At 41.2% G+C, this 14,458-nt stretch overlaps 2 protein-coding genes across 2 annotated transcripts in view; both read right to left on the bottom strand.

Annotated features, from left to right (window-relative positions):
- slc2a11l (solute carrier family 2 member 11, like) overlaps nucleotides 1-5,907 on the bottom strand; it is a 9,742-nt gene extending 3,835 nt beyond the window's left edge. The window contains exons 1-8 of the mRNA XM_012828347.3: nucleotides 5,884-5,907; nucleotides 5,690-5,788; nucleotides 5,053-5,213; nucleotides 4,260-4,384; nucleotides 3,793-3,922; nucleotides 3,394-3,542; nucleotides 308-498; nucleotides 96-206 (exon numbers count right to left, since the gene is read on the bottom strand). Of these exons, the coding sequence (XP_012683801.2) occupies nucleotides 96-206; nucleotides 308-498; nucleotides 3,394-3,542; nucleotides 3,793-3,922; nucleotides 4,260-4,384; nucleotides 5,053-5,213; nucleotides 5,690-5,788; nucleotides 5,884-5,907 (990 nt within the window). The remainder of the gene's footprint in view (nucleotides 1-95; nucleotides 207-307; nucleotides 499-3,393; nucleotides 3,543-3,792; nucleotides 3,923-4,259; nucleotides 4,385-5,052; nucleotides 5,214-5,689; nucleotides 5,789-5,883) is intronic.
- Nucleotides 5,908-7,945: 2,038 nt separating this feature from the next.
- Nucleotides 7,946-11,959, bottom strand: ska1 (spindle and kinetochore associated complex subunit 1). The gene is made up of 7 exons (XM_012816874.3): nucleotides 11,813-11,959; nucleotides 10,550-10,641; nucleotides 10,224-10,348; nucleotides 9,786-9,880; nucleotides 9,489-9,611; nucleotides 8,987-9,156; nucleotides 7,946-8,654 (listed from the first exon to the last, which is right to left on the bottom strand). Exons 2-7 carry the CDS (start codon nucleotides 10,635-10,637, stop codon nucleotides 8,506-8,508), a joined length of 750 nt encoding a protein of 249 aa, XP_012672328.1. The 5' UTR covers nucleotides 10,638-10,641; nucleotides 11,813-11,959; the 3' UTR covers nucleotides 7,946-8,505.
- Between the last annotated feature and the right edge of the window lie 2,499 nt (nucleotides 11,960-14,458).

The following is a 14,458-nucleotide window of genomic DNA, read 5'->3' as shown; positions in this document are numbered from 1 at the left end:
TGACAGGAACCAGACAGGTGATGAGAGCTGTGTAAACAGGAGAGGAGGAGGAGGAGAGAAAGATCAGGACAAGAGAGGAAGAGAGGGAGACTTACACAGGTGATGGAGGTGACAATTTCACACAGGCCGGTCCCTAGAGCTACGTAACGCAACTGATGGTTTGGGATCCCTGCAGCACTAAACACATCAAATGAGTATAGGTACACCTGAAAACACACACACACACACACAAACACTGTATGAACGAATATATATAAATGTGTGTGTATGACAAATTGTTATAAGAAGGTTTTAATAATTGCCGTACAGCATTGATACCACACAGCTGCAGTGTGGTGGCAGTGCAGAGGATGGTGAGCAGCTGCCAGCGTACAGATGGCTCAGTCAGGAGCTCCTTCACCCCCCGGATGGGAACCCCTTTCAGGGCAACGCCCTCCGCCAGCATGTCCTCCACCTCAGCGCTGTGGTCCTGACCACACCCCCACAGGCGCCCTATAGCTGGAGCCCAATAGAGCGAGAGATAGAGGGATGGTAAAAAGGACAACAGAGGACGTTGAGAAAGGGAGAGGTCAGTAAAGAGAGATGGTGGAGGGGAGAGGAAGAAATAGAAATCTCAAAATTGACTTAAAAAAAAAAGACCACACATATGTATGATCATTTCCATATGAAATATTTATATATACCGGTATATATATGGGCCATTCTACCGAATTGGTGCGAAGTCAGGTTGGAAATATTTTGAACATTTGTATGTTTTATTTCCAAAACTTTGTCTGTTTATATATTTAACCATATCTAAAGCACACATTTCTAGTAAAAGAACCGTCAATTTTTATGTTGTATTTTCAGAATGTGTTGGAATGTTTTTCCTCTCCCAAAAATTGTCAATACTGAAACATAGTAATACACTATGGTAAAAGAGTATTATTATTAACCTGTTCAGATTGTGTTTCCTTCCCTTCTCTGAAGAGTATTTTTACAAATATTTCTTGAAGGTTTTCACAATGAAATCAATAAAAATGAAATCTTTACCAAATTTCAAAGTTCAATTTATACAATTCATCTTACCATTCCATTTTGTCACTACCGAAACGATCATGTCACTACCGAAACTTTACCATATGTTTTGGTAGTGTGACTGTTTCGGTAGTGACTGTTTCGGTAGTGACAATTCTAGCTAACTTTGAGCATAAATAAATAATTCTAGCAAGTACATGGCTAGCAAACAAATCTTTGAAGAGGTGTACACACAAACAAACATAATACTGCATAAAACCCAAAAAGTTTACTTAATTGAAGAAAAATATGTGTTCGGTAGTGACCATTCTTAAGGTTACACACTGATTTTCAGACTTTGGAACACAGTTATATCAAAAGTATGGGATCTAGCTACTTACCATTCAGCCATGAGGGACAGGGATGCAGTATCACTGCCTGGTTATAAATGCAGGGGTGTGGCTAAAAACCAGGCTCAGCCAATGGACTAAAACTACTGTGTTTCGGTAGTGACATGAAAACTATGGACATGATTTTTTGAGCATAGTTTTTTTTTTTTTTTTAATTAAACCCACAATACATCTAAATCTTCCAAGTTCTGTTTAAACTTAATCATAAAGATCTTTGAAATTAGATCATTGAAAAAAATCAAAAAAATGTAAAAAGTGTTATTTACAGAAATTGAAATTTAGATGTCAGGGTTGGGGACAGCTACTTCCCAATAGAAAGTACCCTATAAATGATGATTTTGTATATATTTAGCTTATCCCTATCTCATTTAATGTCTTAGGTTTAAATAGACCATAACATATTCTTAGTAAATATCTATGTCTGAATACTTAATTGTTTTGTAAAAAGTTTTTCTTGTTGTGGGACCACACTTTGCAACAATTCGGTAGAATGGCCCATATATATATATATATATATATATATATATACAGTGGGGAAAATAAGTATTTGAACCCCTGCCGATTTTGCAAGTTTGGCCACTTGCAAAGAAATGTGTGATCTATAATTGTAATAGTAGGTGTATTTTAACAGTGAGAAACAGAATATCAACAAAAAAATCCAGAAAACTGCATTTTATAACATTTATGACTTAATTTGCATTTGATGCAGAAAATAAGTATTTGAACCCCTAGCAAAACATGACTTAGTACTTGGTGGAATAACCCTTGTTGGCAAGCACAGACGTCAGACTTTTCTTGTAGTTGGTCACCAGGTTTACACACATCTCAGGAGGGATTTTGGTCTACTCCTCTTTGCAGATCCTCTCCAAATCCTTAAGGTTGCGTTTTCAATGGGAGGGAATGAGGGAATGAGGTTCAAGCCCAATATTCCACATTACATGGCCCCATCCATAGTCCCCTCGATGCAGTGGAGTCGTCCTGTACCCTTGGCAGAGAAACAGCCCCAAAGCATAATGTTTCCACCTCCATGCTTGACGGTGGGGATGGTGTCATATTCAGCATTCTTCCGCCTCCAAACGCGGCAAGTCGAGTTGATGCCAAAGAGCTTGATTTTGGTCTCATCTGACCACATCCTGTCTCCCAATCCTCCTTAGAATCATTCAAGTGTCCATTGGCAAACTTCAGACGGCCCTGTACATGTGCTTCCTTGAGCAGGGGGACCTTGCGAGTTCTGCGGTACTTCAAACCATTATGGCGTAGTGTGTTGCCAATGGTTTTCTTGGTGACTGTGGTCCCAGCTGCCTTGAGATCATTCACAAGCTCCCCCTGTGTAGTTCTGGGGTTATTCTGCACTTTTCGGATGATCACCGATATCGCACGAGGGGATATCTTGCATGTAGCCCCAGACCTAGAGCGATGGACAGTTGTTTGGTGTTGCTTCCATTTACGAATAATCGCACCAATAGTTGTCTGCTTCTCACCAAGCTGCCTGCCGATGGTTTTGTAACCCATTCCAGCCTTGTGCAGGTCTACAATCTTATCTCTGACGTCCTTGGTCAACTCTTTGGTCTTGCCCATGGTGGCGAGGTTGAAGGTGTGAAGTATGATTCTTTGGACAGGTTTCTTTTATACACGTCACCAGTTGAGATCAGGTGTACCTTGTTAGGCCTAATGAGGACTAATCTGTGTGCTTCTTGGGCACATAACTGGTCATTGGGAGCCAGAATTCTTGCTGTTTGCTTGGGGGTTCAAATACTTATTTTCTGCATCAAATACAAATAAAGTCATAAATGTTATATTAATGCAGTTTTCTGGATTTGTTTCTTGATATTCTATTTCTCACTGTTAAAATACACCTACCATTACAATTATAGATCACACATTTCTTTGCAAGTGGCCAAACTTGCGAAATCGGCAGGGGTTCAAATACTTATTTTCCCCACTGTATATGTGTGTGTGTGTGTGTGTCTGTGCGCACGCTAGTCACCATTCTCGCAGGCCTGGCGATCTCCCTGCATCAGCAGCAGGTACCGGGGCGACTCGGGCAGCAGGGGCAGCATCAGCAGCTGGAGCAGCCCAGTGAATCCACTAAAACCCAGCAGCCAGGGCCAGAGATCCTCAGTACCCAGTAGTTCACTAACACACACACACACACACACACACACACACACACACACACACACACACACACACACACACACACACACACACACACACACACACACACACACAACACACACAATTAATTGAGACCCATACCCACAAAATCATAGCAGCTAGGGCAAACAGTCCTCTGTAGCCAGCCCATGTTTTTGCATGTATTTGAGGATGCAGAGGAGAGGAGAGGAGAGGAGAGGAGAGGAGAGGAGAGGAGAGGAGAGAGCACCTGATGCCCAGCAGCTGCCCAGAAAACTTCCCCAAAGAGACAAATGTGGTGACGGTCACACCCAACATCCCTCGTAGCCTCTTTGGGGAGCACTCGAGAAGGTACATAGTGTGGGTCGTCAGGCTCATGCCTGCAGAAAACACACCAACATGTCAGGGGTGAAAGGTTAAAGGTCACAGTTTTCAATCTCCAAGGATTAGAGTTGTAGAAAGTGTTTTCAGATAGACTGATTGATCCTTTACCCATAAGGGAGCTGGAAACACTTCCAGTTGCATACTCTGTAGTCTAAAGACACTGAATCCCCTCTCTCTGGGTCGTCAGAAGAGAATCGATCGTTCATGACGGCCAAGAATGGCTCAACAGCTGGTAGAGATCCACAAGTATGTCTAATGCACTTCTCATATCTCACATTACACTGAGAATCACATGACTGTACCCCTGCTATATGGTGAAAGAAATTGTCTCACCTGCGTTAATCCCATAAATAAATCTTCCTGCCATGATCATCTCAAACGAAACAGCTTTTTTACTGAGCAGCATCAGGAGGGCCCCACTTATGGCCAACAGGTTGTTGAGCAGCAGACATCTCTTCCTGGAGAGGTGCATGATGGGATAGGCACACGGTCAGCCAAAGCCACGTTGCTGTCAGATACAGAATCTATTAAACTTGAGATGGATGTGAGTGGAACAACAGTGTGGGGTATCTGTTGGTCTCAGCACTGGCCTTGAAACAATTAGGTAATAGGATTAGCCTCAGTGTATACATCGATCTACACCTCTATGGGGTTGGAGGGTTAAAGCAAATTGAGTTATTTGAATATTCTGCAACCACTGTGTCACACTATATTATATAGCAAGCTGGGAACTCACTACAGTCTTTCACTTTCATAATGTGGAGGCTTCACCAAGCCCCTGCATGTTACAGTTTTATAATAATACTGTAAATACCTGAATAAATAATTATATTAATAGGATTCTAATGATATTATCAATATGACAGGTGAGCACAAACATCCCTGATATCCCTATTCAGTGGCCCATTTGATGGAAGCAAAGGAATTTTGGTCTAAAACTTGTGAGCTAACTTGCTACCATACAAATTATTTGTTTTGCACCAAAACAGGTGGATGGCTAGTGGGAACAAGTGGCAAGGTTAACTCCATCTCTCATCGAAGGCCTATACGTTTTTGAAAAGTAGTCAACAGATGTTGATATCTAGGGGGTCCATAATGGCTAGCGGTGCCCCTGGCGTCGGCTTACCTCCCGTACGTATTCACCATTCGTCCTGCGCACAGCGACCCCAGCAGACCTCCGATGCAGAAGATGGAGACGATGAAGGACCAGATGAGGGAGAGTTGCCATGGCTCCAGGGCAAGGCCGTACCGCTCAGCACATGTGCGATTCACCAGCTCCTTAATGAACTGGCCACCAGCACAGAATATGCATCACACAAATACATAACATAGGCCTGCAGGACATAATTGTGCGATTCACCAGCTCCTTAATGAACTGGCCAACATCACAGTTTATGCATCACAAAAATACATAATATAACATAGGTCTGCAGGACATAAGTGGTCTTGCATGGCTTAACAGTATAGTTTGAAACACACAGCCTACGGAATGGTGTACTTCGTGCCAAAGACCACTTTCAAATTTCACTAGATAATCAGTAAAGTTAATATTTTCTGTTTAGGACCCAATATATCATATAAAGATTGTATACTTCTCAGACACAGCATTAGAAAATTCTCAGATTTGAAAAGGGGGAACTTGTGTTGCTAAATGAAAAGGCTGTTTCACAATTACCTACATTTTCAGTGCTGCAAGGAACAAATCACCATGTATTCACTTAACTACCATTTCACCTAAAAAGCTATCTCATTCACATACTCACAGTGGATGGTGAGTTCAACACAGAGATCTGAAAGCCATATTGAAAAGTCCCACCAATACCAGTGATGAAAATGGCAGCAGTCAGTAGAGGACTCTGCAACTGCCAACAAAGACCAAAGCAAAGAACTAAATGGCACATATGGTTGTCTCGTCAACCGAAAATCCAACAGAGGGCAAAAACGGACGGACACTTACCAGTAACCCCAGGGCACATGTCATGTTGAAGGCCAAACTTGTTTATGTCTTATGATAGCGCTCCCTCTCTCTCTGATAGTGTTTCTCGGTTGGAGAATCAGGAATAAGCAGGTCCAAATATCTAACCAACAGAGGTGAAGAATAACTCTTTAATCTAAATCAGGCTAAGAGAGCAAAGGGAACGTCTGAAACTGTAAAAAAAGAAACATTTAACCCTAATCACTGAACCATACATCCAAACAAAAAGATTATCATTTTCTGTACAAACACACTGGCAAGACACACACATACTCCTATGAGAGCAATGCATTTTGAAGCAGCAGTAAGACGCTTTGGTCTAAAACTAGCCAGCTAATTACCAACAACCTTGCAAACACCAGCAACTGTGAACAGAACAGATAAAAGCTTAATGGAAAGCAAACTCGTGATTTTTTTCACTAATGTGACCTTGTGCTGTGAAAACTTTTCTTACATTTTCAGAGAACTACATATTGCATAGACAGGGCAGCAAGTGGGACTGATAGGTGTGTTTATCTGTCCTTCTCGTGTCTAAATACTGATGCATTTGAATCAATTTAAAGACAATACCAAAGCCAGTTGTCTATCAACACATTCCTCAAAAAGTTGTACATTCTTGCATACTGTTGCTTTAAACCTCTGTAAACACATTCACACAGACTGATTTAAATACAGATATTACTGGTAATCCACAACATAGTTACTCAGCATGCAAAATGCAACCTGTAAAACACTATACAGTATATCATTCTGCAGGATAAGGGAAATCACCACTCAAAGCTCATGGTTTCTCACTGCTGGGAAGACACAGTACTTCCTCATTTTTTACACACTGCAATCTCTGTGAATACGTTAGGGTATTTATTCCAATGACACCTGATTTTAAGAGAACAAATAAATGTTTTCCTGGTTACTGAAAGGCATTTTTTACATCCATTTCTGAAGGCTCCTGTATTTGTGGCTGCAGAAGCTGGTGTCTGCAACGAATAATGATCCTTTGAGGAAGCCACACATAGAGCTATGTCATATGACAATTATCCTCTGTAGGCAGTTGGTTGATGCTGAAAGTGGACAAACGGTTCACAGGTCATTCACCACTGATGTGAGTCAAACATTCATCCGGGAGTAGACTAACAAGACAAATCTATGACCTTTATGACTGGGTATGTTTAAAAAGAGTTTTGCACAAACAATAAAACATGCAAAATACAGCTAAAATACCGTTAAACATGTACATTTGTGATTTTACCCCCCAAAATCATAATCTACAACAAATATATTGCAATGAGTGTCATTAAAAAAAGTGTGTGTAATATATTGGAAAGATCAGTGTAGAGTAAGAAAAGTAGAATATAACCACCACATTACCTAAGTTATATCTAAAGTACCCTTAGACCTTGAAACAATATTGATTTGGGGTTTAATCTTCAGTAGGGTAATTTCTGACTGGGACATTACTTCATGATTCTTTGAAGATTACACAACAGTGCAGGGTTCTATATTCCATGAAGTTGGACAACTATTCACAGATCACTCAACCGTGATACAGATGACACACTCATTCATGACTTAAAAGAACAGACAGATACGACACATGTATGTTTATGCTGCAAATATGTATTACCACTGATGATGGGTCTCAAGATTTCAGGAAGGCCTTCTGCGTTTCTAACCGAAATATCGATCAAATATCAGACTGTGCTACCTAAGGCCAGACAGTTAGAGATTCATACTGAAAAATATATGTGGTTTTACTGCACGCCATCCTGTGTTCTCTTTTATCAGTTCTTTTGTTCTCAACCCCCATTGTTACTCAGCCTCAGGTATTAGCGTTTTGATGGTTATCAGTGGTGGTTGGTAGGCTTTCCATTTTCTGTTTCTGGTGATATGGGCTTTATTCCTGGACAATGTGAGGGAGTTAAGTGCCATAAGCCTAACGCTCTCCTTCAACAGACTACAGTAAAACCCCAGTATCCAGCAGCTAGTGTAAGTAATTCAATCTTAAATGGTAAATGCTAAAAATAAATGGCAATGGTAATAATTGATCAGTGAAAACATCAACAGCATATTTATTAATTATTATTTACAAAAACATTTTTAAAGGTTGAAATGGAACACTTCAGTAGACCTTGACTAGCACAAACAGGGGGAGTGGCATTAAATCCCCTTATCATGTTGTGACAGTTGTTGATCAGCAGCCAGTCCTTCATCTGGCCTGAGGGTGTCCTGCAGATCCTTCAGCAGCAAAGGCCCTCAAGACACGTGAATGAGGTTTCACACCAGAAGATCACAAACAAGAACAAGGTGCCTACCATAGGGAACTGAACTGAATTGTATCTGTTACCTCCATCCCATATGCCTCTACGAATCTTTGACCAAAAAAAAAAAAGGTTCTGGAAACCGACCAATTTAGCCGGAGGTTGATAAGGTTTCATGAGAGCTAGAGACTGGTGGTCCATGTGATTTGATAAGAGGGTTAAAGGCTAGTGGATGCTGATTGGTGGTTAGTGTGGTTTGCTGAGAAGGGTGGAGGCTGTTTGGAGGTCGGTATAGTATAGATGCACAGAGCCTGATGAAGGTTGAGGCCACTGTCTTGGGGTGGACTCAGAGCAGCTGGTAGCGGGTCAGCCCTGCCCCTCTGACCTCCTTCAGGCGCTGGCAGTGGCGCAGCATGTTCAGCAGATTCAGGAAGCGCTTGTTCACGGTCACCTGGGCAAACTCATGCAGGTCTGCATCCACAACGAAGAAATGCGCTGAGGGGACAGATACACACACACACACACACACACAAACAGACACATAAGCATGCATTAGCATACACACACACACACACACACACAAACTGAACTCAGTTTGACTAGACCCAATAGTGGAGCTCAGTGCTGATCTATGTGGTTCTGTCATGTTTGGTTGCCCTCTTAGCTTGGGCCGTGTGTGGGAAACGTGATTAATATTCTATCAATATTTTACATCTTTCCATTTCTAATCTTGTGTAGTAAATTTGCAAGTCTTAATATCCTGTTAGGCCAGCAATAGACGAGGCAAATGTTTAGTTAAAAAAAATTTAAATAGCAAAAGCTCCTACCTTTCGTCTCGCCATTCTCGTTCTGCTTGAAACGCTCGTAGAGCTTGCGTGACACGTTGTTCAGCGTCCTCGGAGGCTGCTGGAGGATCTTGTATTTCTCCATCACTGTCTTGTTCATGTTCCGCACTGTGGCGTTCAGCTGGTCATACGTCACACGACCTTTCATGTACCTGAGGATGAAGGGGAGAAGGAGAGAAAGAGAGAGTTATGCTTTTTTTACATACTTTTTTAATACAAATAGACTTTTAAATTATTAGTTAAATTACTAATACTGTAATTTATTTTTTGTACACTTGTAGTTCCAGAGTAGTTCAATGTTGCTTAGGCAATACTGTAACATTGTACTGTGATGTTCGCACTAAATTAAACTGAATTGAGACAGAGAGAAGGGAAGGAATATAACTAAACTGAGATTGTCCTTCTAGAAAACCATGTACAACAATTTACATATAGCTTTTCCTAGGCAGTAATAGGCAGCAGGGGGAGAGTAAGTGGGACATACGGTGGTATACTGTCAAACTCAAGTACAGTTATGAACTCCATCTCCTTAATCGGTTTTCGAGACTTCTTGGATGCAGCCTTTTGCGGTTGCTCGTTTTCCTTTTGAACTGGCAACGCTTCTTCTCTAGGGAGAGTAATAGACAGAGAGAGATAGATAGAGAAAGACAAGAGAAAGAGAAAGCAAGTGTCAGCTGATTCAATAAAAGGGAAAATAACAGACTGAACCCAGACAAACAGCCATCCCATAAACCCAGACGCCACCCCACCTCCCAAGTCACCACTAGTCTAAATCTCTTACTTCACAGTTGGCACGTAAATTGGCATGTGGCTGGGGATGTTCTCTGCCATGTGGATTGCATTCTGCAGATCCTCTTCAATCAGCTCATTCAGTTCCTGCATAACACAATTCATGTAAATATCATAGAAAATTCAGCAAAGCAGATCAAGTTAAACACTATATGCCATTGCATTAATGTGCTTCTCATGATCAGTAAAATAATGATCCCCTTCAGCAGAATCCTGTCGCACCAACTCAGTGAAGGTTGTCTAGATCTTCAGAAATGTTAATATATACACTGAAAAACAGTCAGGTCTCAGCAGTGTGTCTGTATGTTTGTATGTTTCATTATTCTTGTACGTGTTATGTGTCCAATAATTAGTAAACGTAAGGCAAACTACCACGCAGGGTACGCACACCATGTTATGGTATGTAAGCTCTTGGGAAACATCTACAAACCTCCAACTGCTTCAGCGATTCTCTCTCCTCAGCAACACACTTCTCAAACTGGTCCAAGAGCTTGGTCATCCCACTGACCTCTGCTGCGATTTTACAAAATGTCTTCTGTTTCTCTGGGTCATTTCCTGAAAGACATAAAAGAGAGAACATAAAACCTTAGGATATTGTTTTTCAGGTCCACACTGATGACCTTACAAGAAAGGGGCCCAATAATGGCCCACTACTGGTTGTTGTGAATTGTGTTGAAAGCTTTAAATAAAATGATTTTAAAAATGGTCAAGGAGCAAGAAAAATACTTGAGGCAATGTAACTACATTTCAACTTACCAATGGCTCGTAAGTGCATGAGGTTTTTAACTTTTGTGAGACGTCCATTGATGTGCTCCGTTAGCTCCTCAAGTTCACAGTGGCTCATTATTCTGTGAATACAGAAAACGTATTAGACAATGTCACGTAGGCTCTTAATGTGACGAAATGATGGCGGCCAAACATAGCACTTCAGAGCAAGGTGTTTTTTATTGGGTCGGGTTTCCCCAAATAATTGCTATATAAATTGTATTTGAACAGCCTTGTATAACAAGCACATCCTCCTTGACTACATACCAGACTTGTGATCCTCCAAAAACTCTAGACTCATTTTACATGGCAAACATCACATAGACCATAGCCTGGATACCAGACCGAACTTAGCCCCGCCCACAACATTCGAAGTCGGGAAGTTCTGACTAGAATTATGAGTATGACATCGTCAGGCTACATAGACCATGCATTTACCCAACAATCTCAGGTCTAAGTGAATGTTAACCTTTGTCATAATTAATAACACGAAGATCATATTATCATAAATCCATACACTATTTACTATTTACATAACACTTAATTAGTGGAATAACCCACTGCTATCCATGCACGAGTTTAGGCTCGTGCCCGAGGCTGGCACTACAAAGCCTCCCCGGCCTCTGTTGTTCGGGTCCTTTGACTGAACTAAAATATCTAGGCATTCACTGGTACAAAAAAAATCTCAGTTCAGTCCTTAAAGTCCAGCATTAAAGTCTGGGTTCTGTATTGCCAAAAAAAAAAAAACAGCCTTTCTATATGATGAGTCAGAAACAGCTGCCTGTTTTCCTGTGCATCAATCAATATGCATGTAGTTTCTATTTGGAGTTATTTATTGCATTTGATTACAATATTTCATAACCTACAACAGATGACCTCCAAATGTCTCAACGTTAGCTTTGGGAATAACTGACAGCAACGATAACCTGCACAAGTAAGTTAACAACTGACCAGATAAGAAGACCTCGGTACTTCACGAGTTCTCTTTACAGGTTAGATAACTTTGAACCTGTATTAACCTCAAAACGCAGACAACTTGTAGGTTAGCTAACACATCAAAACGCCCAAAAGATAAGGTTTAAACAAATCTTGCCACCTAGCCGACAATCTAGATATCCTACTAGAGAGCTAGCGCAAATAGCAAAGGTCTGTCAAAGCAAGCAACTGGTCTGGTCAGGTACATAGGCAAAGTCAATCCATGAGGTATCCACTTGTTAAATAAACTATACATTAATTTTGCCAGACTTTGCTCACTCAGTATAAGATCCAGATAATGCTTTCGATGTAGGGTAAAGAATCTGTATCCCGCGTCAACGTTCAAATCTTCTGTGGGAGGAACAGCTCTTCTTCTTGCGTGTCGACTACAAACAATTATGAACTCTACCGCCACCCTCCGACGCTAACGTTATTACCAAGAATCTAAAAAAGAATGTAATTGCACCTGTCTAGTGGCTCTCAAAAACCCAATATGGATAAACATTTGAATTGAATATTTATTTTATAGTTTTCTTCCACTTTGGTTGTCAGAATATCCATTGGGTTGTTTCCAATCAGTATTCGTTGTGCCCAGTTCCATAACCTCAATCTTTGTGAAAATAGTCTACCTACAGCTTGTATGTTTACTCTGGCCAAATACCAGGAAACGTATGAGTTGATTCTAAAATACATGCAAGCGAAGCACTCCTTTTTAGCTCTGTTAGGGCGTGCTGAGGTGTGTGGGAATGGTGTAACCAACCAGCTTGTTAGCTAGCTAACCACCTGGTAGGCTATCCAGTCACTTGTCCATATGACCCAATGCCTACACTGGATGATATTTCACCAAAGCTGGCTAGAGCACAGTATTTCAGTGTGCTTGATGCATGGTCAGGCTACTGGACAATTAAACTAGCCTAAGAGTCTTGACGTTTTGAATGTTGGTGACCTTTTACACTGTGGTTGGCTGGTACAGGTTTCTCTGTCTTCCTTTTAGTGATATTTCAGCTCAGAATGAATTCCACAGTACCTCAGTGAGGGCCTCAGTGACATTCAGCCATAGTTGATGACAATCTGGTGTATGGTCGTGTAACCCCTCTGAATTTGTCTGCGTTGTGTAGTTTTTTCATAGAGAAAGCCGGGAGACGTGGGTGAAGTTCTCCAGTTTATTCACCTGGCACAAACAATATCACGGGACTCCTTAGCACAGCAGCATGGGACACCTTACAGTGTGCTAATCGTGACTCTATATCCCCGAACTCTCATACATCGTTAATTCAAGTTTAATTACAAAGTAATATATCTAATTGAAATATACACAATAAAACACAAAACATGTACCTGGCACAAACAATATCACGGGACTCCTTAGCACAGCAGCATGGGACACCTTACAGTGTGCTAATCTAAGAGGGAGATTAAACATTAGCTATTCACACATGTGATTTTGAACATCGATTAAAATATACATTCAGAGGTGCATAATTCCTAAACCAAACACACTATTTACATGAGGATATAATGTGGAACACCTCTCTATAATCAGTATGGATTTAATACATTCAGTCATTGTATTCTAAAATAATCTTTATGCACAACTCACCGTGACTCTATATCCCCGAACTCTGAGGAGAGCCACTCTGTACAACATGCATAACCCCTAGAGGCCACTATTTCCCCAACAACATGACTTATGCACATGCTCAGTGTGATTAAATAGCACAAAAAGGATGCAAGTGGAAGAAACCAAATCTTCACTGTTACAGTCGCACAGAGAAAGAACACAACGCAAACCTAAGTGCCAGGCTACCGAGAACGAAGGAAACGGGGGGTAAAGTTAAAACCAGACAAATGTGTCATCTGTGTTCAAAAGTACAAATAGGTAAAATAGCTTTACCCACGAGAGGCACATATGGGGGATTAGCAACTTGTGCTGACAAATGGACTCTTCCTTCCCATACAGAGACAAATTCATTAGCCAAACCATTCTCCACACACTTTAAGACTGGCTACTTCACAGGGTTCGTGTTCCTATCCCTCCTTTTCACACCTCCTCTCTGAGACGCCACATTCTTTATGCCCTTTGAAATCCAACCTGACTCTAAGCTCGGCACAGGGCATACAGCTTCCCTCCTTCTGAGTTCTGTCTGCTAAGGTGACATTAAATCCCTTCTCTCCATAAAATATGTAAGCCTTTTGGTGATCATATTCCTTTAACTTCCCACTATAGGTGGGATAAGCTGTACAGGACTGGGGTTTCTGGGAGGGTATCCATAACATCACTTACTGTTTTGAGCCTTTTTAAAAACATCAATTAAATCTAAATGTTCCCATTTAAACAGTTCGTAGTAATGGCTTTGAATTCCAAATTCATGTTAAAAAGCATATGAAAAAGAAAGAAGAATCAAAGGACTAACATATTAAAAAAGGACATACCATTTTAAAAACACTTGGCAAACAGTCACATACAGTACAAGTACATTAAATTGATAGGTTTACTACAAGGTAAACTTGGCACACTTCTTAATGTTGTTCCTCAGTGCAGCAGGAGTCCAGTTTTAAAAATGCTCTTTTAACTGGCATCTTGGAGGAAAGGCTTCCTTTCCAACCGCATACTTCTTACCCTGTACAGCCATTGCGGCTAGGCCAGAAGAATTTATGGCAGGCATCAAGTGAATACTGTGCTTGTCACACAGTTGAAGCTGGAGGATACAGCCCTTCAATCCCAGCAACCCCTGCCACCCAGTTGTGAGCAGGAAGCGAAACTGGTAGATACGACGTTCGTGGGAAGCGCTTAGGCCATAGCAGGACTGAACATTGTGGGTTTGACTGATAATGCACTGTTGGAGCTTTCGCTCTTGCACGCCCGCAGAAAGGCGGTAGCTTTCTGGAAGGACAGACGCGACTTGCTGATGGTCTGAGTGCAGC

The sequence above is a fragment of the Clupea harengus genome, chromosome 12 (genome assembly GCF_900700415.2).
Source record: "Clupea harengus chromosome 12, Ch_v2.0.2, whole genome shotgun sequence".
Classification (NCBI taxonomy): Eukaryota; Metazoa; Chordata; class Actinopteri; order Clupeiformes; family Clupeidae; genus Clupea; species Clupea harengus.
This window is presented reverse-complemented; position numbering and strand designations above follow the sequence as displayed.

What these genes read in the sequence shown, in the direction of transcription:
- ska1 (XM_012816874.3), bottom strand. Translation starts at nt 10,637, where the DNA reads ATGAGCCACTGTGAACTTGAGGAGCTAACGGAGCACATCAATGGACGT. An exon ending in AATCGCTGAAGCAGTTGGAG is followed by an intron (nt 9,881 to 10,223) that starts GTTTGTAGATGT and finishes TGTGTTATGCAG; the next exon opens with GAACTGAATGAGCTGATTGA. An exon ending in ATTTACGTGCCAACTGTGAA is followed by an intron (nt 9,612 to 9,785) that starts GTAAGAGATTTA and finishes TACTCTCCCTAG; the next exon opens with AGAAGAAGCGTTGCCAGTTC.